We start from the raw sequence: 27,753 nt of genomic DNA on the forward strand, positions 1-27,753 counted from the left end.
AACCTCTCACTGGTCTGGATTGCACCCTGGAATGTGACAACAATCTCAACACCATCTCCAGTATAAGAGATTTTAAATTATGCTACCAGTACTTGATCCCCACATATCCTTTGGAGGTTGTTCAGCACTCTTTTTGCACAACTGGAGTGCAGTGGCAACAGACAAATGGGTATTAGATATCCTATCTGACTATGCAATAGAATATTTTCCTACCTCCTTCAAAACTATTCTTTTTCAGGGACCATTCTCCTGAGAGGATTCTCAGGCAGGAGGTGGAGTCCTATTGCTCTTTGCTGAAAAGAGAGCATGTTCCTCTCCAACACCAGGGAACAGGCTTTTTTACTCAGTGTACTTCCTCGTACCCAAAAAGAAGGATGGTTGGAAACCCACTCTCGCTCTCCACAATTTCAAATGCTTTATTTGCCAGCTGAAATTTTGCATGTTCACATTGACATCAATAATTCCCATCCCTAGAAAAGAACATTTGGATTACCGCACTCTATATGAACGATGCATACCTTCACATGGACATTCATGCTGTCCGCAGGTATTTGCTCAGATTCATGGTGGGCCCCAACCACTTCCAATTCAGAGTGCTCCCATTAGGCCATGCCACCCCCCTCAGGAACTTCCTGATAAGAACAGCTCGATCATTCAGTGGCCCCACTGGTTGTTTAGCAGGCTTCCTGCTTCTTATGTACTTAAAAAAAATTTGCTATTTTTTGAGTCTTGAACAACTAGCCGAATTCTTTTTTGGTCTTCTGAATTATATCTTTATACTTCATTGACCAGAGTTTATGCTCCTTTTTATTTTCCTCACTACAATTTAAGTTCCACTTTTTAAAGGATGCTTTTTTGCCTCTCACTGCTTCTTTTACTTAGTAAGAGGACCAAAAAAGTGCCCCTGTGGCTATGTTTATCAATGTTATCCTAGCTTATCTACCACAGGGCTGGTTTAGCACCATCAGTGACATGATTGTTGTGTAACCTGGTCTCTCAAACACCAGTCAAGACTTGTCTTTCCCTTCTGGGTCATGTGGTTTCATGCACTTATGTTACCCCATTCACCAGATTCAGCTTACATTGCCTACAGGCATGGCTCCAAATAGTGTATTTATCAACCAAACACATCATGAATATCATACTGACAGTTTCTTCCAGAGGAAGATCATCTCTAATGTGGTAGAAGGATCTCCATCAAGCATGTACGTGCACTCCCTTCCTATTCCCACACTGGACAAAAATTATTACAGCTGCCTCCCACGCACTTGGACACCCCAAGAGGACAGGATGCACATCAAATCTTCTGGAATTTCAAGCAGTCTGAGAAGCTTGCAAGGCCTTTCAGCAATTTATCTGATTTTGTCAAACAATAAAAGTACCATCTTTTTCATCAACAAACAAGGAAGGTCAAGACCCCACTGTGTGTAGAGTCACCCTATGGAATTAGTGTATCAGGAATCGAGTCACCTTGTCGGTAGTTTATCTTCCAGGAACTCAGAATGTGTTTACAGACACCCTCAGCAGGCATTTCAGCATCAATCACAAGTGGGAGCTGTATGATTTGGCAGTGAACAGTATGTTCTCTCAGTGGGGACCCCCCCATCTAGGAGCTGTTTGCTTCCAAAACAAAAACAGGAAATGCAATATCTACTGTTCCAGAGGAGCTCCGACTCTATAATTTCAGGGCAATGCTCTTTTCCCCTGGTCAGGACATCTGACGTATGCCTTTCCTCCTCTACTAGTCCTGTCTTGCATCCTACAGAAAATTTGACAGGACAGGGCAGAAGTCATTCTCCTTACCTCCAACTGGCCCAGAGAATTTTGGTTTACAAATCTTCTAATATCTTCTGATCAACATCCAGTCCTTTCCTGATATCTTAACTCAGGAGAATGGAAGGAGCAAACATCCCAACCCTGAAGCACTTCATCTCATGGCTTGGTTTTTGATGGGTGTTTACCCAAGAACACTCCTGCTCTTAAGCCGTACCAGCCATCTTTAACAGCAAAAAAAAAGAGGTCATTAAGAAATGCTGTTCAACCAAGTGGAAGTGTTTTTCCATGTGGGCTCAACTGAAACATGTAACTTCTGAGTCAGCAAATATTTCCCTTATTCTGGACTATCTTTCTCTCTCTCAAAATGGCTGAGCTCTCTGTTTGAATCCACCTGCTGCCATCTACTGTCAGATGGTTAGTCAGTTTTCACTCACCCACTGACTGACAGATTCTTGAAATCTGAGTCTAATCAGAACCTTCCTACTAGTAAGGAAGCCTACCCCTCACTGGGACATAAACCTTGTCCTTTCAGCACTCTTTAAGCCTTCCTTTAAACACCTAGCCATATGTTCCCTGTGTCACTTACTGATAAAAGTCGAATTCCTTGTGGCCATCACCTCAGCCAGAAGGACAGTGAGTTTGGAGCCCTAATGGTAGATTTGCCATGCACTATATTCTATAAAGACAGTCTCATTTTCAGAGTTCCACTTGAGTCAATCCACTTACCTGTTTTTGATGAAACCACGTTGATCTTAAGAGATGAGGAGACTTAGTTCCCTCAATATGTGACGAGCCTTGGTTCTTCACCTACGAAGGAGTGGTTAGGCAAGGTTCTGTGGCCTGCAATGTGTATGAGGTCAGACTAGATGATCATGATGGTCCCTTTCAGCCTTAATGTGTACGAGGACAAAACCAATCAGAAAATCTCTGAGACTATTTCTCTCCAGAGCCAAATTCCAAGGTCAAGCTGCATCTTCCCAGAAGATCTGTAAATGGATCTCAGTCTGTATCCTACTCTACCACCAGCTGTCATATCTTCCTCCCCTTTATGGGATAAAGTCTCATTCTACAAGAACACAAATGACATCAGTGGCATCTCTTTAGGAAGTTCCTCTACTTGACATTTGCAAGGCAGATATGTGGTGTTCCATCACAGTATTCTCTAATACAGGACACCTCCACTGATGTATCTTTTAGGACAGCAGTCCTTCAGAAGGCTCTGCAATCTGCATCCTTGCATCCTCCTCCTATTTGAATACTGCTTGTCAGTCACACACAAATACATGTGGGGACTAGCACTCAAAGAAGAATAAGTTAACTTACCTTATAGTAACTGGAGGGTTTTCCAGACGTATGGTCCCTATCTGTATTCCACTGCCTGCCCTCCTTCCCCTCTGCTTTGCATTGTTCCTGGATTTGCAGTAGAGAAGGAACTAGAGGTAGTCAGTCTGCTCTGCCCTTTATGCCCTTGGTATGGGGCATGAGAGCAAGGGCACAAGCCCAGACCAACAGACACTGCTTGCAAGAATTCTCCAACTCCAGGTGCATGGAGCACTTGCACACCCACAGCCTCCAGCTATCTCAGTTCCATGGTTCTCAGAAATTAAAGCAGAAGAAGTCAGGTAAAAGGCTGAACATTCATCTGTTTTAATTCTCTCTCTCTCTCTCTCTCAATTGCAACCTGTGGAGCTCCAACTTTTTGGTGGCTTCACTTTCACTCACTCTCCTGTCCCTACTTCCCTTACCCGAAATAAGCAAACAAAAAATTACAAACCAGTAACCACTTTGTCTATTCTCCAACCAACACACTTAAAACTCACTTAAATCACCACTAGAGATCACAGTCCCAGTCCTTCCAACCCTGCCCTAAGAATTGGGGCTCTCTGTTGATCAGGAAGGTAGCCACGAGCCAGTTTAAACCCAGACTATTTATCCAAAAACCCTTGCTTTGTCTGAATCCAGTCTGAACTAGTATATGCCTACCTCTCCAGGAGGGTGGTTGCTCTGGGGATGTTACAAACTGAGTGAATTTGCCTAATCACCCCCTGCTGTTCTCCTATTTACCCTTCCCATAGAAATAATCTTCAATTCCACAATAACATATACAACTGCATTTTTAATACAAGGGACCCTGAATGTATTAATTTAATTCAACAACATTCATTAATAAACAAATTTATTAACTATAAAAGGCAGATTATAAAGGATAACAAACAGAACAGATTACTGAGCAAATAAAACAAATACTAAGCTTCAGATCTTAGAGACTGGTTTTAAGAAGTAAACATTTCTCACCCTAAATGTTATTTTAGGCAAGTTGTAGAATTTGTGTAGCTAAGAGTTCCAGTTATTTCTTCTTCATAAAGTGTCAGTCACCCCTACTGTAGTGGGAGGTGGTTCTGGAAGAAGGGAGAGGAACAGCCTGCTGATGTTTATCCTCCCAGCTCTAGCTCACCCCAAAAAGCAGAGGGAGGATCTAGTCTTTACTTTTCAACTTAGAACTTGTAATTAGCACCCAGGATTGATAGAGCACCAGTAAGGAATGGCATTTTTGTAGGAAAGTTTTATTGCTTAATATTAACTCACTTTAGGTAGACACCAAACTGTTATCACATACTCAGTTTTGTAACATGTCCTTCACTGTACATATATACATTATAGCCTCCGCTGTCTTGTCAAATCATCATTTAGGCCTTGTGGTTTCTGCCAACTGTTTAAAAACTTATTCATGTGAGTCAATGGGACTATTTATGAGACTAAAGTTAAGTAGGTGCAAGTGTTTGCAGGGTCAGGGACCTGTTTTATTTCTGTGAAGGGACTATTTAAGGCACTCTAAAAAGACAATGAATTCTGTATTTATCTTCAAAGGATGAAACACTACTACTACTGTCAAAACTGTCAGCCAAAAACACATTTGCTATCCACAGCTTTGACATTTAGAGCCTAGAGATGAAACTTACTTGTCAATCAAATCTGTTATAAATCGATGTGACACCAGTTCATGGGTAAAATGTATTTAACTGACAATTTAGGTGTGCAGAATTTAGGAATATATGCCTGTTGTAAATTATATATACCAGCCACACACCATTCAGAAGCATTCCAGGCAAACCCGTTTGCAGATTCAAAACCTCGTCTGCTATTTTTAAAAGCCATTTTATACTACCTGTTTAGATTTTGTTAGTGTCCACTTATAAAACATTAAAGATGTGTGTGTTCAATGTTTATATACATAAAAAGGAGGCCTGGAAAGAAAATGACAGAAACAGGTGGTTAGGTAATAGCAATCTTTCATAAAGTGCTCTACCATTTATATTTCCAAAATCATATGAGAAATACAAACAAGTAATCAGACACTGCTGTTTCCAACCTAAGGAAGAATAACTACTGAAGCTGTAACCACAGCAAAACATCTGGTAGAACAGCAGCCTTGTTATAGTTATGCACAATTAGCTGAAGGTATATGGCTGTGGGAGAGAAGAGGCCTAGACAGAGCACACTGTATTGGCTGGCACTTGGAGCTATTGCCAGCATTGAGGCCACTCTAAAGTATACCAGGGATAGGAATGGCCACCCAGATTTGGCATTGCAAACTGTTTCTTTGCAACTCCCCTCCCCGGCTCCTGTATTTAGTGTCTTTTTCTGAGGACTGAGGCAAAGATTTTTCCCTCCCTATTTGAGTATCATTGTTGTCACAGACTCCACACAAATTGCAATCCCATCTCATGTTAATTATAGGAATTTCTAGTGAGATATAAATATTCCCATTTGGTATCAAATGGATATAATCCAGTATAGAAACCTAAATAAACCAAAAATATTGAAAAAACAACATTTCATTAACAGAAATTGCATGTACATTTATTCTTTACTGTACTTCTACCTTCATGGACTGTGGCATCAGTAGAATGCTAAGAGACCATGAAAATAAAAACCACAAAGAAGCAATTCAGGTTAAAGCAGCAAATCAGACAAACTACAACTTTATTATTTTAAAACCAGCACAGGAGAAAACAGTGATAATGGATTAACAAGTTTAAAATGTTGAAGACATTACACTTTGTGTTATACTGAAAGGAGTGTTAAAATATAATGTATATGCCTGAAAGCTTGAGCACGGACTACATGTGCTTATGCTGTATCAGAATATACAAACATTCTTAACTCTCAGGATTTAAAGACATGAAGAAAATCAAAGTAAGCTTCTAATTTCATGAGAATAGGATCTGACAATTCAAAATGAGAACACCTTTACATGAGGGAAAGATGAAAATAAGTAGTCATGCTGTTGTACATACTGAATATTGGGGGGGGGGGGGGGGGGGAAGAATTCAAAATAAAAAATTCTTGACATTCGAAAAAATCCAGATTCCTGTGAAACTGAAACCTAAATATTACATTGCCTGCATTATATCATTAGAACAATACCTTATGCATTAAATTCAAAATTACATTTATTAAATGGCATATATTTCAGATTGGCAGAAACCCCTGACAACATCAAAACAAAGCGTGCAAAATATAAATGGGTAGCTAGAAATAAATATTTCCTGCTAATAAGACAAAAACTTTTCCTCTTCCAAGTAAGCCTTTGTACAAATAATCAAATATCAAGTACCTTTTACAATTTAGTTTAAAAATAAGACTACCAATTAGGTAACAATTTTAGGGTAGGGAAAAGTAATAAATGTATTAAAACATTAATTGGTTTAATCAGGAAAAAAACCCACTGTCGCTGGTGATGCATCATATACATAATTTACATTTGGCTTCTACTTTATTGCCAATACAGTGGAATGCTGGTAACCAGTAGTATCTTACAATATGTTCTATTTTTTAAAGACCAATTTTTCACAATACTGGCAATAAGATAGCATTTATTGCTAGTGTTCCATCTTCTAACATTTGGGGTTTTGAGTGACAATACATAAGTGTTAAGTATCAATTTTTATTCACCAGTTAAAAAAAAAAAAAAAAAAACCACACACACAGACACACACACCAAATAAACTGATGTTATTGTCACATACCTTAAAGCAGTTTCTTCTAAATGTGTGAATTTTGTTGCTTATAAAAATTAAGGACAAATACTCACTAGAGCCAAGTATAGTGTGGCCAAATGACACTCAGTGCTCCACTAAGGAATTTTATTCTTGACTAGCAACAGGTTATGAAACTGCTCTTGACCAGAAACTTTAAAAACTGTGCAATTTTATGAGGAGGGCCAATGTCCACTGGTAATCTGTAGCATAATTAGAATTAGTGCATTTCACAAGAGCAGGTAAACACTGAATATTCAAAATCTTCAGGTTTCTGAAATTTAAACTGGTCCAGTAATCATAAATTTGAATTGAATCTGATTAATTTTTACAAAATGAGAGTTTTGATAATATTTTGCATGCACACAGAGTCCTTCATTAAAAATTAATCAGGATTTATTTGTATTCTGTTTTGAAGTGGATATTCCGCTTTTTATGAAATAATTCTTCAAAACTGTTTCTTGTTAGGAAAAAACTTGAATGAAAGATTTTACATTCAAAACAGCAAGATATGTAGCTGAACTTGCACTGAAATAGTCTTAGTATTAACAAAATTAATACAGAAAAAAATTACATGAATGCAACTTTTCCTTCAAGAAAAATCCATAGGGGGAAATTAAATGTTTTAATAGCTGGACTCTTGATACTTTTCTTTGAAATTCTTTCCTTTGCATATAATGAGCAGTGATGAATGAAGATAGAAAGCTACAGCATAACTCAGGATTTTCTCAACAACAGTCTTCAATTATCTATGTTGAAAGCCCAGAACTCATACTAAAACCAGCATGCAACACTGGCTCATCTTGGATGGCAGATTCAAGGATTGTTCAATGTTACTCTGAAAAAATCTTCTTGAAGGGTGCTTTGAATTTCAACAAAGCCTGTGGAAGTATTTCTGAAAGGATCTGCTTCAACCCACTAACTATAGTCCACATGGCACACTTAAAAGGCTCATTCCAGTAACGCCTGGCTCTGTGAAGCACATCTAAACTATTTCACACACCAAAATTGCTGATCGAACACAAGGATTTATTTTTCCCACTATGGGTGAGTGATGAGTTACTTGTTCTGAGGTATGTATTTAGGCTGTGAAGGACATCTGTTAGCTCCACATTTTGAAACTCGGTTGTTTTATGGCTGAACAGTCTCTGCTGGGATGAGATTCCCTGTAGTATCCAGCTGCATACATTTACATGAACACGCAGAAACTGGACACTCAGTATGGTCTCTGGATGAGAAAGGAAACTGGGAATTATAACACTGTAAAAGGAACAGCTTTGTAATCTCAGTCCTGTATGTCCCAAAATGTAAATCTGTGCAGCAACGTGACTAAAGAGAAATCAATAGCTGAACATAATTTGAAAATAGTAATAAAGCATATAGGATAAATCAGCAATAAGTTATCTGAAAGCAGAAGATCAGCCCTTTTAACTATATGAAAATATAGGCAGAAAGGACATAGAAGCTCAGAAAGTAAGTTTCACACTGTCAACTTGAAGTAGATAAAATTAAAATGACACTCTCTCTTGTTCTGTCTACATCTTTGAAAATGCTCTCTCTCATATGTAAAATTGTGACATTCAAAGTTTAAATTCAAGACAGGGAGTTTAATATAGTGTGACAAATTGGGCTCAAATATCCCCAGCAGTAAGCACCAACTGCAGGAGGCATAACATGACATCTAGAGAGAAGAGACCCTAATTTAATAAATCCTACAGTTTAATGGGATAAAAAGCTACTTACTGTGCATGACACATAATAGTTAATGGGCAACATGCTACATCTTGCAATAAATCATGAGGCAACCTAGAAACTAAGCTATGCTGCTAAACTGTCAGAATACAACTCAAATGAACCTGACATTTGACACCTGTCCTCACAACATAACGTGAGAAAATAGAAAGGAATATGTTTTCAACACAGTACATCAAAATTTAAAACACACAGACAAGACAAAAAAAAAACCTCAGGACTGTCAAAGTGAAATCACTATTTACATTTGTGAAATTAACACACTGTCCTAGATCCAAAGCAATACTGACCCCCAGTACCATGATAAACAGCAGCCTTTTGTCCAATTGGCAAGTTCACCACTCTGTCAGACTGCTTCCATGGGCAGCCTGCTTCCCTTTCTGTTGGAACACCCCTAACAATGGTTGTCCCCCACAGGAATTCTCCATTTCTGTCCTGACATAGGGATTAAAGATCTCCCCTACATCTTTCCAAATAAAACCATCAAGCAGTACCAGTATGCCAAGACAGTCAAGGAAAAGAGAAAGTTTGTTCATGTTTACAGAGGTTTCTAGGTAGGGCATGGCTTTCAGCACAATGGCAGAGGGGTTAATTGGATGACTGGCCATTACTGGTTATATAATGTCTTGTAATCACACACAACTGTCTTGAATCTCAAGCAAATGCTCAGACTCTCCACTGTGGGATGATAGCAGAAATTTGGCTCTGCTGACATATACATTCCATGCAAAAGCTAGCATTAATGCAGTATTAATACTTGGAGATGAAGGATTCAAAAATCAGGAGATGCAGAGTTAAAGCTGAAATCTCAAACTCAAGCTTGGTTCACTTGTGCATATGCCTTAAATTATATTTTATGTAATACCAGACAAGTAAATACAATATATAATAAAGACTACAGCCAGGAAGTAGATGTCTGATATGGCACATTAGACATAATTTATGTGAGAGCCTACATGTTTAATTGTGTCAGTTTACCTGAACCAGCTGAGCATGTGTCCAGCATGACCACCATGCCTGCAGTTATGGCACCATGTAAACCAGTTGTTGAACTGGGCTAATTTCTTGTCCTTGCTAAGATCCACCTTTTCATCTGACTTTGATACTCCTATGGATAGGTAAGAACTTTCAGTCAATATCTGTGCTATATTGGAGTATTAAAGAACTTAAAATTCAAATTAGGAGCTTGATTTGGAACCAGAAATAAACTGATAATTTATCACCCCAAAATAAATGAAAAATTAGAATTTATTAAATTATCTTGAAAGCTTTAGCGTTTTTCTTCAATATGGTATTTCTCATTTCAGCACAAATATTTTAAAATATTAGTGTTACCATGTGTGTATTTGACATGACTTTTTGGTACTCCCAAAGCTACTGAGATCTTATGAAACCTACTGAGAAGCCAGAAGATATGAGAGTATTTGCAATACATTTCTATTTTGAGATTTTATAACAATCACTTCTACCCCTAACAGAGGTAATTAACATTTTCACCTGTTTATTAATTTTGCTAATATAACAGGAAGAATAGAACAAGCAATAGAATTATTTTGCTAAGCTACTGTTTTAGCTCTTACTGTCTCAGTAATTTCTTGCCTATTAATAGCTTCATTTCACACTATTTCTTTTGCAATAACTGCTACATTTTCTAATGTTAGCTATTTCATTGTTTCAGAGTAACAGCCGTGTTAGTCTGTATTCGCAAAAAGAAAAGGAGTACTTGTGGCACCTTAGAGACTAACCAATTTATTTGAGCATAAGCTTTTGTGAGCTACAGCTCACTTCATCGGCATCCGATGAGCTCACAAAAGCTTATGCTCAAATAAATTGGTTAGTCTCTAAGGTGCCACAAGTACTCCTTTTCTTTTTGCTATTTCATTGTGAGGATTTCTTTTCTGCTTTGGAAGTGTGTTACTCCAGAACCTCATAGTAACATATCAATTAGCTATAAATGGAAACAATTGCAATAGAGAAGTCTTAAGATAAGCTGGTGAAACAGTTGGAAAAGATGTGTGTATATATGACAACACAATACTATACTCCATGTCTGTAATATCACAATACTGAACTATAAGCATTGTTAGTGAGAGAGAGCTTCAACACAATTTGTATAGAATTTAACCAGTAAGACTCAAGGATGTTACAGCTATGAAATAAACCTCATGACAGCACAGCTGAGGACATATTAGTTGGCTAGTTAGCAATAAAATTTTTGCAACAGATATTATACATATGGGGGAGCATCACAGGGTGGCTGGCCCTTATGGGGAGTCAGAACCCAGTCTATCCATGACAGGCTTCTTTAAGGAGAATGAGCCCATCTGTAAGCAATTAACTGCCATGGGGGTGTGGTTGGCGACTAACTAATGAGCCCCTGAACCCGACAGGAGGCTAACAGAGCTCAGTTGGAGAAGGGTGCTCTTGGAGAGAGGAGCTCCCAGAGACTAGCAGGAGAGCTGCTTGCCTGCTAACCTCTCTAAGGTGAGAAGTGAAAGGACTGAGTAAAGAGGGGCCAGCTGGGGAGAAGCTAGACTGAACTCTAACCCAGTTCCAGAACAACAGTGGGGAATTCCTGACCAAAGGAGAAAGAAAAGGAGTACCTGTGGCACCTTAGAGACTAACAAATTTGAGCATAAGTTTTTGTGAGCTACAGCTTACTTCATCAGATGCATTCAGTGGAAAATACAGTGGGGAGATTTATATACACGGAGAACATGAAACAATGGGCGTTACCATACACACTGTAACGAAAGCGATCAGGTAAGGTGAGCTATTACCGGGGGGGGCACACCTTTTGTAGTGATAATCAAGGTGGGCCATTTCCAGCAGTTGACAAGAACGTCTGAGGAACAGATGGGGGAGGGAAATAAACATGGGGAAATAGTTTTACTTTGTGTAATGACACATCCACTCCCAGTCTTTATTCAAGCCTAAGTTAATTGTGTCCAGTTTGCAAATTAATTCTAATTCAGCAGTCTTTCGGAGTCTGTTTTTGAAGTTTTTTTGTTGAAGAATTGCCACTTTTAGGTCTGTAATCGAGTGAACAAAGAGATTGAAGTGTTCTCCAACTGATTTTTGAATGTTATAATTCTTGACGTCTGACTTGTGTCCATTTATTCTTTTACGTAGAGACTGTCCAGTTTGGCCAATGTACCTGGCAGAGGGGCACTGCTGGCACATGATGGCATATATCACATTGGAGATGTGCAGGTGAATGAGCCTCACTACACGATCCACTGTCTACAGCCAAGCTCTACGATACAAACGCATTTGCTCCAACCCCTCAGACAGAGACAAACACCTACAAGATCTCTATCAAGCGTTCTTACAACTACAATACCCACCTGCTGAAGTGAAGAAACAGACTGACAGAGTCAGAAGAGTACCCAGAAGTTACCTACTACAGAACAAAGAAAACAACAGAACGCCACTAGCCATCACCTTCAGCTCCCAACTAAAACCTCTCCAACGCATCATCAAGGATCTACAACCTATCCTGAAGGTTGACCCATCACGCTCACAGATCTTGGGAGACAGGCCAGTCCTTGCTTACAGACAGCCACCCCAACCTGAAGCAAATACTCACCAGCAACTACATACCACACAACAGAACCACTAACCCAGGAACCTATCCTTGCAACAAAGCCCATTGCCAACCGTGTCCACATATCTATTCAGGGGACACCATCATAGGGCCTAATCACATCAGCCACACTATCAGAGGCTCGTTCATCTGCACATCTATCAATGTGATATGCCATCATGTGCCAGCAACACCCCTCTGCCATGTACATTGGCCAAACTGGACAGTCTCTACATGAAAGACTAAATGGACACAAATCCCCCTCCTCTGCCCCCCAGTAATAGCTCACCTTACCTGATCACTCTCATTACAGTGTGTATGGTAACACCCATTGTGTCATGTTCTCTGTGTATATAAATCTCCCCACTGTATTTTCCACTGAATGCATCCGATGAAGTGAGCTGTAGCTCACGAAAGCTTATGCTCAAATAAATTGGTTAGTCTCTAAGGTGCCATAAGTCCTCCTTTTCTTTTTGTGGATACAGACGAACACGGCTGCTACTCTGAAACCTGACCTAAGGAGAATGAACCTGTTTTGAAATACAACCCAGCAACAGGAGAGCTGTGGACTCTTGATTTAAAGGAGAGAGCCATTTGAGCTACAACTCTGCTCCAGGAAGAGTGGCTGTTGACCCCTGAACTTGGGAAAAGACATTTGTCATAATTAACCACAGCACCAGAAGTAGGGGTGGACTTGAGGGACTAACAATGAGGTTTTTGTACTCGGTGTTAAAAAAAAAAAAAAAAGTTAACGAGCCCCCACAAGCTGGGATCGGGTGGATCTTGTTCTCACTACCAGCGAGAGACTGCAAGCACCAAGAGGGAGTTGCAGGGTCAAAAGGGGACATGATCAAGGACACATCGCTGTCGTAGGGAAGAGGAAAAGTTTTATTATAATTACATTTTAGAAATGTAAAGTGCTTTTTAAATTTTAATTTCAAGGCATGAATTAATCTTATTCACGTTTCATGTTGCAGTAAAATGGAAACAGTTGGCTAAACTTTCTACGGTACACGTAATAAGTCTCCACACTTAAAGTAAGAAGTGCATATTCTTAGATATATTTAATAGCTTTAACTGGCAGCCATTGCCTTTGTTTCTCACCCTACAGTTATTTGTCAACAAGTAATTTACAACTTTAGTAAATGGTATTATTTTACCTACTTTTTGTTTATAGCATGAAATTCTTAGCAATTCTATAGCATATTTCCATCTTGAGATCACTTTACAAACATCAAATTAATCCCAACAATCCTGTTAAGTACGTAACCAAGTTTTATTCTCATTTTACTGAAGCAGAGAGGTCAAGTCACTTGCCCAAAATTCATAAAGGAAAACGGTAGAGTCAGGATTAGAAATCAGGAATTCTTAGTTCTTCCCTGTCCTGTGTTCTGACTACTAAACTCACACTTCTCCCATGTGTGACTAGACTCCAGAAGACTGAACTCTTGAGCCATAGGATACATACATCTTCTTGGGCAGTAGCAGCAAGAGAAGAACACTGGGCTACAATGCAGAAAGTACCTCATCTACTTGGGAGAGCCTACTCTCTAGCAGTGAGAGGGTAACCTCCATGTTTACTGAGGGAGTTGGTACCTTACAGGCAAAAGGTCAGGAACAACTCATTTCCATACTGTCAGACATCAAACAACTGTAATCAGGGATCTCATCATTGAACTGGGTGGGATTTGAACCAGTGAATCTTTCACTCAATGAGAGAAGTTTTTCAAAATAATTGTAAGACTAGAAAGAGTTACAAATGCAATGTCATTAAACAGGAGCCACTAATCATGTGCCTTTAAATAGTACTGCATTTTAACATTAAAAAGGAGTTTCTTAAAATTGTGCCATACCAGGGCAGCTGGAAACTGGAGTCCCCATATTTATTAGGCAAAGTGCACAGCGAGGAAGGGGTTTCCGACAACCAGGACAGCTTGTAACCTTTGACTTGGTTGGTGAGCCACTTACTCCATATTGACTAAAACCTCGGCCCTGATGAGGAATGGCTGAACAGCTATAAGAGATTGATTTCCCACAGAAGTTGCAACTCACAAATACCTACAAAAAAACACAGACAAGAGCCAAAATTAATAATAGGAATGAGATACTTGCAATAGGATAAACCAATAATCCAGTTATATTCATGAATTAAGATGTTTTTGCTTTGCTGATTTAAGATAAAAAGCAAAAATCTCATCCAAAATAGACAGTTTGCAACCAGCTACAGAATAAAAAAAAACAAAAACAACCCCACAAAAAACACCTTAAGTCAATAACAGCAACCTATTTATTTGCGTTTGTAAAATATACATAGGAGTGCCTATCTGAGGTTCTAACCAGAACACGAAGGTAAACAGATACAAAGTTTAGAATCTTTAGAGATACAAGGCTGTAGGACTCTACAGGACGCTATTTTAAGGAAAAACTGATTCTTGTGTCTTTAGCTATCTAAGGTATTTTATATCTTACACACCAAAAAAAAAAACACCAAAACACAACCAGGGCACATTTTAATCAATATTTGTCACCGTATCGGTCAGTATTTTCTTACAGTGAACGGGACAAGTGTAGAGCTCAATGGGCTGCTGCCGTTTGAATTATTCTTTTTAGCAGAGGATGAAGGAACCTGCTTTCACCATAGAAAGTGCTGGAAATCAAAGTTGTTGGAAGGCATCTTTCTACTCTACTTATAAAAATAAACACCTGCTTAAAAAAAAACAAGACAAACTGAACAAAACCGAGCTTATTTTAATAAAAGACTTGACAGCTTATTTCCACTGTTTCGTAAGGGGAAACTGGATTTTTTCAGTACTATTTTCCATCATCTAACAATCAAGATTGCAGCTTTTTGTCAGACCACCACCACCCTGCCTGCCCTAGGTATATTTAACAGGCTCTTGCAGCAACATTTTCAGCATGGCCTTAAACCAGGCCTTCCTTTCTGCAGGTGGAGGCCAAGATGTAGCTAACAATGAGTACATGCCTCATTTCTCTGTGCATGTGTGACAGACAATATCCTGAACAAATCTTATGAATTATGTTAAAACCTTATCAAATACTAATTGAATACTTTGGGGGTACATTGCATTAAAAAGGCAATTGTGTATGTGTTATTGTAACAGTATGTACCCTCTCTCGTAGGGATTCTAATGCAACTCCTCCGTTGTCAGCCCTTTGAAGCTACCCTCTAGAGAGGCGTGCACACACACACACACACACACACACACACACACACACACACAGAGTTCACACTCGATTTTCCAGGGACCAACAGAAAGACAGGAATTTTAGATAAACAGCCTGGTTTTAAAAGGCCTCAGAACCTTCTTCCCCAGCAAATGGACAGGATCCCTGGGTCCAAGAAGGTCCCAAATCCTTTAGAAAAGGTTGGAAGGACTGGGCCTACTGAAGGCACATAAGGCTGTGCTAGGTCTGAGTGGATGCTGTGATGAACGCGGGAAAGGAAAACCGATGGATGAGGTGCTGAAGGACTAACTTTTTACCTTATTAAATGCTCACAAAAATATAGTTCATGTTTACCTGTGCTAAAGGTTTTGAACTGGGATCCAGCTTACTCCTATGGATGTCAAATTCTGCTCGTTTATGCCAGAACCTCCAAGCATCCAACAAATTCCTGTAGTTCTCAATCCAGTATTGAACCTTCTCATCCTTAAGTACGTCAGATGGAGAACCCTAAAGCATGAAATAAACCACCAACATACACAATACCAGGGATTTAAGTATCATTTTTAAACATACCCGTTCAAACTATTCAAATTATATTGGTTAACCATTTAATCATTAACACGATGGGAGACAGGGTCTGGGGCTGCCACTAATTTGTTTTAAGCACTAACTGCAATATATTGACAGAAAGACTAATACTTATCAGTTAACTGTTAAATATTTTACATCTCTACACAATACAACTTATTTCTTCAGAGGGTTTCATATGATGTGGTAAAAGATATCTGAAGCAATACAATGTATTATGACTAAAGGAAACATTCAAAATTATCTATTAAATAAAAATTCAGCAAACATGAACTATAATGCAATACTACACTTTAGTACTATTCAGAAACCCATGTATCTTATAAACGTACCAAGCTTTGTTGCAAGCATGATATGCATATTGTCCAAGTATTCAATATTTTAATTCATAGATTATGATTAACAAAGTTTTATTGTTTACATTTCTACATAGTGCTTTGCAGGTGCATAGCACTTTACACAAACATGAGCCCCACTCAAAAGAGCTTGCAATTTAAGCAAATAAGATGGACAGGACACGGAGGTATAACATCAGGATGGGGAGGAGCATGTAAAAACAAGTGTGTGAAAAAGCTGTGCTTTCACACAGTTGCTATAGTGACATGGCACACAATGTTGGGTGGGTTTTTTTTAAACTAGTATTTTCATTGTGTGTATTATACAAAGGAGGGAACATGGGAAAAGGCAAAATTGAGGAGAGATCTGAAGGGGAGAGGGAGCCAGCATGTGTACGGATCAGGATGGACAAAAATTTAGAACACAGCAAAGCAGAAGGGGTGTAATGATATGATAGGATACATTCAGTCACATACACTGGTGCAGAGCTTGAAAAGTGTATCAGATACTTACCCTAAGCTTAAGTCTTCTTATCAGGTTGAAAACACTTGCACTCTGATATCCCTTAACAACCCAGACCCACAGGGCTTTAAAAGTAGACCAGACATCAGAAGACTAAACTCACTATCCAAAAGGTAAGTATGAAAAAGTCAATGGTGGTGGTGACAGCAACTCTGCCAACACAATCCAGAAGCAAAGACATGGTAAGAATCCAACTTCCTCTGCCACCAGTTCTGGTACATTTACCAGAGCAACATCCCTGGATCCTGCTTGGGAGCTCAGTCAGTATCAGACCATAGCTAGGTATGCCCAGCCCAGCTAGTGGAAGGGGAAAGGAGTATTCCATGTCTTGCCTCAGAAAGAGCAATGAGAACCTCTGCTTCTAAGGTGCCAAATGAAACACTGAAAGTAAAGTAGATAGACTGTACATGATGTATCATCTCATTTTTTAATACATGCTAAGAAGCACTTTTCAGTTCGCTATATAAGATATATTACTATAGTGCTGAAGAATAATGGAGTAACCTGAAATTATTTCAGGAGAGAAATACTAACCTGGAGCATACAATAGCTTGCTGTCTGGACATCCCCGGTTCTATCAACATAACTTTCCATTAAGTCCACGCCATCTTTTGTCAGTCCTGTCAGCAGAATTCCTTCCAAGTTCCCAGCATCTTTCAATTCATTTGTCAGCTTTTCAATGAATCTATTCAGCTACAAAAATAAAGGATTTCCACCTTCATTTTCTGCTCATGACCTTTTAATGTGACCAATTTAGCACATGCCAACACTTCAACTTTTTTATTAAATTTTCTCCTTAAGAGAAATTATTTCAACTAAAGAGGTATCTGCTGGAATTTATGCAGAAAAATGAGTGTAAAATACAGAAACATACACTTCATTGCATCAAAGTCAAAATCCTGGCAAACGTACTCAAGTTTCCTCACATGGTGGGAAAACAAAAGCTGAGCCACTGTTTCAGTAATTTAAAAATACCCTTTCCTACTGTCAAACAACCTATTTGATTTTTCTTAACTTAATCTGGAATTAAGTGTTTGCTGTTCTACCAGTACAACACATGCTCTGAAGTCAAGTTTTAGAGATTAACACACACTCTTTGAAAGAGCTTCTTCACAGTTAGACAACAATTTAAGGAGCATTTAAACAGCAAAGAAACATTTTGTGTAGCTTAATCAGATTAGTTTGTTACAGGCATGTAAAAGTGTTTAACCAACATTTCCCTTGAAAACAGATTGAACAAATTCAAATGCCTAGATAAGATCACTAATTGAAGGATGCTTATTTTTTGTTTGCTAACCTGACCACGTATGTTTATGTGAGCCAGACAAAGAAGAAAGGGCAACCAAGAGACAGATTGTAAAAACTTCCTCTATGCTGTTTGGTCCTGATCCAGCCACTGACACCATGCAAGCAGAACTCGGTGTCAGCATGAAGCTCCACTGAAGTAAATGGGCAATCACCTATGCAGAATCAGTTGTGGAATAAGAGCCTATAATTATAAGGCTGCTAGTAAAGATATTTGTTATAATCCCTGATATAGAATATTAGCATATCTAAATTTATATACAAATTTCATAGTATTTCAGAATTATGCTGTCCAACATCTGCTCATCTTCAAGTATTTCTAATAGGATACATATACTGTTAATACCATACAACTATTAACATAGTAACATGCTATAAAATAGTGAAAGTATTAATATTGACCCTAATTATCACAACTGGAAATCAGACTGAAGGTATAATCCGATAATTTATTCCTTTTTATTTTCAGGAAAGGAACACATTGTATCATTACTTCCATTATTCACACTTCAGAATTTTCTATAAAAAGGGTCTGATTAAAAATACAGGATGGCATATCAGCTTAATGCGAATATTCAAATACACACTCACCTGCGCATCATTGAGGAATTTACAAGCAAATGCCACTCTGTCTCGTACTGCTACCTTATTCTCATACTGTGGGGAAAGACAGACATATATGGTAAAACAAGCTCAAATTTCCAAATCACTCATTGCTTCTAAACAGAACACTAGACTTACTGTATAACTAATACCATGAATTTCATTATGCACATGAATAAGAGGTGTCCTCATATTGTGATGTTAAGTGCCAGGTGCCTTTTTACGCTTAGACTTAGTCACAAAACCATTACCAGGGCAATCTACCACAATGGCAAGAGAGTCAGACCCAATAAGTTGCACTTCAGTCTAGGGAAAGCTGGCAAGTCACAGTGCTTCCAGCACGTATAGTGGAGAATACAAGGAGAAGGCTGGAAAAGATGTGCTAGTGAGAGAAGAAAGATAGGAGGGGATGGTGAAGTGAAGAGGAAAAGTAGACAGTGATATTAAAATGTCTTTCTTGAAAAAAATCATATTAAAGACATTAAAATAACCTCAATAATTCTGTTATTTATTATTGGTATTATAGTAGCACAACAGACCTCAAATGAGACTAGTGCCCATTGTATTGGACACTGAACAAACAGGGTAAGAGACTCTCTGCCCCAAAGAACTTACAGTCTATTTAAACAAGATAGATCTCTTTCTAGCTGTTGGCTTAGGGGTACAAACATTCAATTATCTTACAGCTCCTCTAATCTTTCACCATACAGACCAAAAACCTAAAGTTAGAACTCTTAACAGTTACAGATTAACCTATAAGCATTCTGTGGAACACCAAACAGTTAAACCAAGTTTATCTCCTAGACAGGTTCAGAGAACAATTACGAAGGTATCAATTCTAGCCACACAATCAGAGGATAACCATACAATTGCTTTCTACAGTCACACATTTACAAGTAGGGCTGTCGATTAATCGCAGTTAACTCATGCGATAAACTCAAAAAAAAATGAATCCTGCTCTATTTTATCTGCCATATATTTCATATTATAGTAGTCTCGGATGATGACTCAGCACATGTTCATTTTAAGAACACTTCCTTAAGAACACTAAGAACAAAACACAAAGAAGGAACCAATGTGAGATTTCTAAAGATAGCTACAGCATTTGACCCAAGGTTTAAGAATCTTAAGTCCCTTCTAAAATCTGAGAGGGAAGAGGTGTGGAGCATGCTTTCAAAAGTCATAAAAGAAACACTCCGATGCGGAAACTACAGAATGTGAATCACCAAAAAATAAAAATAAATAAATCGGCCTTCTGCTGGTGGCATCTGACTCCAATGATGAAAATGAACTTGCACATCGGTCTGCACTGCTTTGGATTGTTATCGAGCAGAACTCATCATCAGCATGTACTCTGGAATGGTGGTTGAAGCATGAAGGGACATATTAATATTTTAGCGCATCTGGCATTTAAAAATCTTGCAACGCCAGCCGCAATAATGCCATAAGAATGCCTTCTCACTTTCAGGTGAGATTGTGAACAAGAAGGGGCAGCACTATCTCCTGCAAACTTGTTTGTCTGAACGATTGGCTGAACAAGAAGTAGGACTGAGTGGACTTTGTTTTATTTTTGAATGTAGTTATTTTGTACATAATTCTACATTTGTAATTTCAACGTTCATGATAGAGATTGCACTGAAAAATACTATTTTGTTTTTACAGCACAAATATATTTAATCAAAAATATAAAGTGAGCACTGTACACTTTGTATTGTTGTAACTGAAATCAATATATTTGAAAATGTAGAAAACATCCCAAAATACTTAAACAGTATTCTATTAACAGTGAGATTGCAATTAATTTTTTGAATTGCTTGACAGCCCTAATTATAAGGTAAAATTGTAACACAGAAAATACAGAATACAGCTTTCTTTTTAATACATTTGACAAACTAACATCTGTCAAGGCAACTCTATTTGCTTTCTGCTTTTTTTCTTCTGTTACTAAGCTCTGGCCACAATCAAATCATTCTCTTTGAGCTTCATTCTAATGGAGTATCTACGCTCAGTTGCTTCTTTTAAAAATCCTGCTGTCACTCTTAGGTCCTGAGATTTTCAGGACAGCAAAGAGAATATCTTTCATTGGAAATCCCAACCTGTCCTTTTTTTTTTTTTTCTTCAATAAAAAGGTAACTGGGAAAAAAACTCAAGACTCTTTGATTTCAAGTATACCTTTTATTTAAAAAAATTACCATTTATTATCCTTCCCTTTATCTGTACAGTATAGGGCAAAAGCACACAAAAGACCAGATTTCATGGGAGGAGACCAGATTTCATGATCCGTGATGCATTTTTCATGGCCGTGAATTGGGTAGGGCGCTATGCATAGGATTACCCTATTCTACTATGCCAGCTGTTTTAAGACGTTTTGATTTGTTTTTCCAGAAGATTGACTACCTTACTTATGCTTTCTTTTAAATATTTAAAAACATCCATTTTCTAGCAAATTTTAAAATACAACAAAGACGACAATTGAGTGAATTGGAATGCTCACTTCAGGAAAAACACGGAGGAAATTTGATGAATTTATTCCTCTTCTCTACTTTCCCTTCCTCCCCCCTTTTGCCATCTTCTCACTCATTTGCTTTCCTACCTCGTTAAGTATTTTCTTAACATTGTCTTTTAGTGTTTGAAAGAGACGATCCCAACTATGATTTTAAAGGGTTATTCATGTAGTTTTGTATATAGTTTTACAACGAGTTTACGATTACAGAAAAAACCTAAACGAACTCTCATCATAGTAAAACTTAAAAGAACTGACATTTTTAGCTAGAATTTTATTCCATCTTTTATAGATTATTCATGAATATTTTATGATTTTTAAAGGAAATAATCATGAGAAAACGACAAGCATCAGGAGGAAGTAAACAATAATAAATTCTAGTTTGAATTAAATTCAAAGAATTCATGTATAGGCCTCTGTATATATTCATTTAAAAGGAAGTTTAGTGTGGCAAAAATTTGCTTACCAGAACTCCATCATACGAACCAGATTCACTTGTCAGAAAAGCAAACATGGCACACAAGTAGGGGTTGTTTAGTTGTAATCTTAGAGTGCTGCACATTTCTCTCCAAAGGGAGTTCTTCTCATCTGTATATCCTGATAAAGCCATTGCTACTACGTTGAGGTTCAGATCACCTGATTAACAAAAACCACCAAGTATAGGGATAAAAATTTAGAAGAACTTGTCCAATAAGAACTTTACAATAATCTGAAATAGCCCACATATGCCGACATTCAGACATGCTTTCCTCGCTCCCTGCATCACTAAACATTAAAAACTAATGAAAAGCAATCTATTTACATAATATAAAACTGAAACACCTCTATAAAAGATTGGTCTTGGGTATTTGACCAGATATCAGCATTTCTAGGGTTCTAGTGGGTATATTTTGTACAGGGCATGAGATCATCCCTTGCTCTTTTGAGAGACGAAGAAGACCAATGATGCATTAAAGAAGGGAGTGACAGATTAGAACTTGTTAAAAACTAACATGGGGCCCAATCCAACCCTCCTGAATTAAGTGGTTGTTGTATCAAGGGTGGGTGTGTTCACTTGCTGCCATTAATGCCCTGATTGGGTTTCTATGGAAGGGAAAACTGATCTAGTAATATTAAGGCAAAATATCCACAACCAAAAAAAAAATAAAAATAAAAAAATAAAAATTAGAAGGTACAAAATACCTTTTTCAGAAGAAGCTCCTTTATTTAGGATCTGTATTGCTCGCCGTATGTCCAAGTTGAAAAGTGCAACAGCAGCAGCTCTCTCCCAGTCTCCTTCTTGTTCCAAAGAATTTAGAAAGGGTTCCACATCTAAATCAGTTCCCTTCTTTATCCACCCACAGAGCTGCAAGGCCAAAGACCTCTCCTCACTTAGATACTGAATAATATCTGCCTGCCTATCGGACCCACTCCTGCTATGCCTCAGATTCTCTGTTGTTCCTAAGAGGGAAGACAATTTAAATCATTTGACAGACAGAATTTGCAACATTTTAATTTCAAGCTTCATTGAAAACAAAGTTAGTTTTACAGAAGAAAATTTACTAAGCTTTTGTTTTAGCATTAGTACAGCATAGAATTTGTTGTAAATACATGGCTTCTTAGCATGTACATCAAACTGATATTTATTTCCAATCAAGTCTTCTTACCAACACAACATTCTGGAAACTTCATTGCTCCTATGAACTTTGTAACAAAATTTTCAGATTTAAAAAAGCAAAAATTAAGCTTAAAAAGGAATGAGGTGACAGAACATTACATGCTTCTGTTATTACTAGTATTCTAGGGTTCATTATTTCTCTCAGCAGCCAAACACATTCCAGGTGCCTCCCAGAATAAAAAGACAAGATTCTTCTTCAAGGGGCTTAGCCACACCTTCTAAAAGCTCCTTGAAGCAAGACTGAGATAAGTGAAACATCTTTTTATTCAGCTAAGCAAGCACATGGCATGTAGATAAGAGGGTGATTTATTTTTTTTATACACACACACCTCTCTTTCACACACATGGAGGACTTACTTAGTATTTTTGTTTACATCACTGATTATATATGACATATACAAAGAAGTATCCAGCACAAAGTCTATATGGCTGCTGCTGCATTCTTATACAGAAAAAAAAAACTATATTGTCCAATGGTTACAGAAAAAGAATTAATCATTTTCAAGCTTTTATATAACATCAGGATAAGCAACGTTTAAACTATATCAAGACCTTTCAAATAAGTTGAAACCCATTTTGCGCTACATTAACAGACTTTCAAAGCAAACCAGAAATTCTGGGTGCTACTGGAGGAAAAATTATGTTTAGTTTCAAATTATTTATCCAAGAGCCAATTAGAAACTAATGTTTACTTGTGCTTCTGCATCATCTTTCTGCATATTCATTTTTTCCATTTAATTGAACGTGCGTTCTAACAAGTTAACAATTTTGTACGTGACAAAAACCATACTGGCCTCCACTAAGTTTTTGTAAACACGCTACAGTATAATTATTATCAAAGTAGTAACGTTCTTACCCAAAGATGACTTCACAATTGATTTAATGCCTGCATAAACTAAGGACCCTTTGTTTCCTGTAAGCTTCTGATCCATATCTTCAGTATATTGCTTCATAAGTATTCACACGTATAGGAAATATGAAAAAAAGTCTTAATGTTTAATTACAGGAGAAAGACCCCATTCTTTCAAATGTGCTTCTATTCAACTAGTCTTACGTACCAGCCTCTCCACAAGAGGATGCTCACCCACAGATCACCACACTAATAGAACATTGTAAGCAAAATGAACTACTAATTTTTCATGAATTAACATGATATAAAGAAAATGGTACCATGTACTGCTGTCAAAGATTTCCTTACTTGCTAATTTGTTTATGCGTTTGCTAGCACCAGCTCACTCACTAGAGTTCTGAATAGCAGTCCCCACTAAAATGAAGGGCAGGTGCAGTCTACATAAGCAACAATCTAAAAGGGACTCAACTTGGGGAAAGGGTGAAAAGAGAAAGGTCAAGTCTCTTCAACAAGAAACTTAATGGATTCTCCCCTTAAGTGCCTACCCAACATCCAAAAGTGTCAGGAGACTTCAACATTTAGGGCTTTTCTATACATGAAATTATTGCTGAATAAGTCCATGTGTAGACACTCCTATCCCAAAAGTGCCTTGTTCACGTTTATCTTAACCAACTCTGAAAGTGGATGTAGCTAAACAGAAAGAAGAAATATTCTTGAAGAGCTGTTCCTGAATAACTATATGTCTAGACAAGTCCATAGCCTGTAAATATTAAAACTTATCTACATGGGGAAATTTACAGGTATAATTATAATGGTATAACTATGCTGGTAAATTTTCCCATGTAGACAAGCCCTTAGTGAAAGTGTGCAGAGAGCAAAAGGTGGACTGCTTTTTACAGTTTGTCCACAGATGTGTTTTGCTTTTCACCCAAATGGTAGCCAGGGATATAGCATGAAATGGACCAAGTTTTCACTAAGCAAGGGGGAGTGGGGGTACTTCTACATTCTGACATATTTAACTCTGCCTCCAGGTTTGTAAATGTGACTGGGCCATAAATCAGGAAAAGTATATAAATGTCTAAATGGTTTGGAACTATTCAGGTAGATTTTTGGAGTCCTATGCAATCATGCCTAAAAACAAATTTTTAACACTTACATACTTTTAATCTTTAAAGTTCTTTACAAAGATTAGTTCCTACTTTTCAGGCTGTATTGTAAGGAGATCTTTCACTTGCAACAATGAAAGATTTCCTAAATACATTTACAAAAAAAAAAAAAAAAAACCAAACAGACCACATTTAATGTAAACACTACCCTGATCTTGCAAATGGATACCTCTGTAAGTGTATTTTGAAATGTCTTGGTGAGAAGAAGGCCATAAACAGACGTCTGGAAAGAAAAATACTAGGATATGTTTTTTCCTCCATTATTTTTTCCCCTAGGATTTGGGAAAGTAGAATTTCAACTCCTATGTTTAATATTCAGAAAGTATTTGCAACATCTTGCGCTATTTACATTATAAGCCCTTTACACTTTGAATATGAAATATACATGGTCTACATAGAGACAGATCTGTATATAAGGTGCTTTACAACTTTTCTTATTTTACATTGCTTTACATTTTAAAGGATATAGTGCAGAGTGTACCAAAGTGATTTCAGCTGAGAATCTTCATTTCCAGCTAGAAGATGGTTTCTCCAGACCTGCTCAGTATCAAGGCCATACCTGGATAGAGCCCTGAGACGCATTTTGGTTGCTATGTCTTTTTCAAAGGAACTAGCCTTTCCTTCCTCTGTGCATTCGTACAAGTGTCGGCCACAAGCCCACATAAGAGATGTAACTGGACTCCATGCCAGAGAAATCCTTTCAAAAACTGTGAAGTCAGACATAGTTCTGTTGGGAGTCACAACTACCATTCGATTTTGACTTGTGGGATGCCATGCAAAGGAAGCAATATAATTTTCACATGGCTGCACACTTCGTTCAATTATTGTAGGTTCAGTTTCATCTCCAATAGGTGTGGGAGTATGCTGCATATCATACAATCTAATAATATTACTATCCCTAGTTAAAGTAGCTAGCAGTCCAGTTCTTGTTGGACACCAAGCTACTTTTGTTAGGGGCTTTGGTTGCTCTGTCAGAGTCAAAACAGGTTTTTCAAATTTTCTGAGATCCCATATGGCAACCTGACCTTCATAGAAGGAAGCCACACGATCATGAAAGTATGGGTCTACAGTCACTCCCTGAACCGCCTTGGTATTTACAAACATTTTTTGGCTTGTATTTCTAAGGTCAAAGATAGCCAAGTTTCGGTGCATTCCAGCTAAAAGAAGTTTCTGGTCCCGTGGAAGCCAGCAAAGAGAAAGACAAGCATCATTCTGTCCTAATTCATAAAGCGGCTTCGTCACTACCAGTCCAGCTTCAGTATCTCCAGCTGAAAGTCTCACTTTCTCTGTGGCAACTGCACTCTCTGTGGTGTATTTGCTACTTATATCCCAGATCAATACTGAAAAGTCAGCCCGATGTTTATCTAGGCCAGCAGCAAGCCAATTGCTGTCCAATGGATTCCACGCTAAGGTATTACATTGCCGTGCATGTTTTGGAACAAATTCTTTTCCTATCAACTCTTTGGACTTTGAGTTGTGATCCTGGCCCAGACTGGTAAGGACAACTCGACCGTTTGCTTGTCCAACGGCTAGAAGACATTCAGGATCATATTTAGGATACCAGGCCACACATTTCATGTATGGCGTATCTGAATTTATTGACAATAACGTAGCTGTAGTTTCTTCTGATAATCGCAAAGATCCTGCTTTGAGTTCTGAACTCACAGCAGACTCAATGTGATAGAGGCTCAGTTCTGAGTCACATACAACAAACCTATCAACATGGTGTGGAGCCCAGAGAATATCAGGTTTGGAGCCACTCATGTTTGCAACTACAAATCAATCCAAGTGATTTAAAATTTCTGTAGGAAGACTCAGGTGATGTCCATTCATAGGGAAACTGTTAAGAAAGGAATTGTAATGGTTTTAGTGAACACAGATTTAGACAACTAAAGAATGAATATAAAACTCATCTTTAAATTAAAACTAGGACAAGGTCTTGAGTTATTTCCAAGGCAAACATTCAAAACACCTATACTTAAGCTGAGATTGGAACCTTGGGGCAATGGGAGAGAACTTTACACTCTCAACCCTCTGTCTGTTATTGATATATCTACTGAGAAAAAATATCCAGCTAGCCTTCTTTGAACTGACAACAGGATTTCCCATGTATATGAACCCTCTATGAATATTACTCCTTTATTACACTACCATGAGCACTGAGGTATCACAGCACCACACAATCTCAGACTAAAGTTCATCTCATGTAGCAATACAAAAAAACTCTGTCAAAGCACCGATGTCTTCTCTGTGGCAAGAAAGGGAGAATGCCATGCCAAGCCAACTTGCAAAAATGTAATGTCTCATTAAAAACACTTAAAAGAAACCAACTCATATACAGGCTATAGTATTAGGAGCACATACACATATTATGATATTGCCAAGGGCACTTACAAAACTCTCAAGCAGCTAATTTATTTCCGTTTTGCCGATTAATGTTTTGCAATACAAAGAGATCCAGTGCGGTTTTTTACACAGAACTGGACTTCATCAAACATTAATTCCCACCTACTATTACTCGGCTACAAAGAACCTGACTAGGAGGATTTTTTTTTTTTGTCGCTTTCCCTCCTCAGAAACACTCGCTCTGCGTATCACTTTGAAGAAATCTACCTTCTCCCCTGAGCAAAGTGCGCGCTTCTGGAAACCCACCCTGTGGCGCGCTGCGGGGAAGGCTCAGCCCCACTCCGCTCACTCACCGCGTTCCCGCCTCAGACGCGCTCCCGAACCGAACCACGGCACCGCCTGACGCCACCACAGGCGCCTTCGCTTCCGGGTTCGGTCTCTAAACCGCCCCCATAGAGACCCCAAGCGCCCTCCGATTCGTACGCCGTGAGAAGCGCCGTTTGCCTACGTCACCAGGGCGTCGGGACCGGATTTTGTC

At 38.2% G+C, this 27,753-nt stretch overlaps 1 protein-coding gene across 4 annotated transcripts; it reads right to left on the reverse strand.

The window, feature by feature from the left end:
* Positions 1–824: 824 nt before the first annotated feature.
* Positions 825–27,753, reverse strand: MIOS (meiosis regulator for oocyte development). Of its 4 annotated transcripts, none has more exons than XR_012157547.1 (11): positions 27,569–27,750; positions 25,337–26,709; positions 23,710–23,808; positions 22,379–22,636; positions 21,663–21,832; positions 18,682–18,747; positions 17,320–17,478; positions 15,694–15,846; positions 14,007–14,211; positions 3,100–8,043; positions 825–2,616 (listed from the first exon to the last, which is right to left on the reverse strand). XR_012157547.1 is itself a non-coding variant. In XM_073333863.1 (11 exons), exons 2-11 carry the CDS (start codon positions 26,631–26,633, stop codon positions 7,947–7,949), a joined length of 2,634 nt encoding a protein of 877 aa, XP_073189964.1. In that variant the 5' UTR covers positions 26,634–26,709; positions 27,569–27,753; the 3' UTR covers positions 7,845–7,946. The 4 variants fall into 4 exon arrangements, 3 of the variants coding, with proteins under 3 accessions (XP_073189963.1, XP_073189962.1, XP_073189964.1); XM_073333863.1 differs by lacking the exon at positions 825–2,616 and adding an exon at positions 9,546–9,675 and having other exon boundaries at positions 7,845–8,043; positions 27,569–27,753; XM_073333862.1 differs by having other exon boundaries at positions 825–8,043; positions 27,522–27,751.

Source organism: Lepidochelys kempii, chromosome 2 (assembly GCF_965140265.1).
Source record: "Lepidochelys kempii isolate rLepKem1 chromosome 2, rLepKem1.hap2, whole genome shotgun sequence".
Classification (NCBI taxonomy): Eukaryota; Metazoa; Chordata; order Testudines; family Cheloniidae; genus Lepidochelys; species Lepidochelys kempii.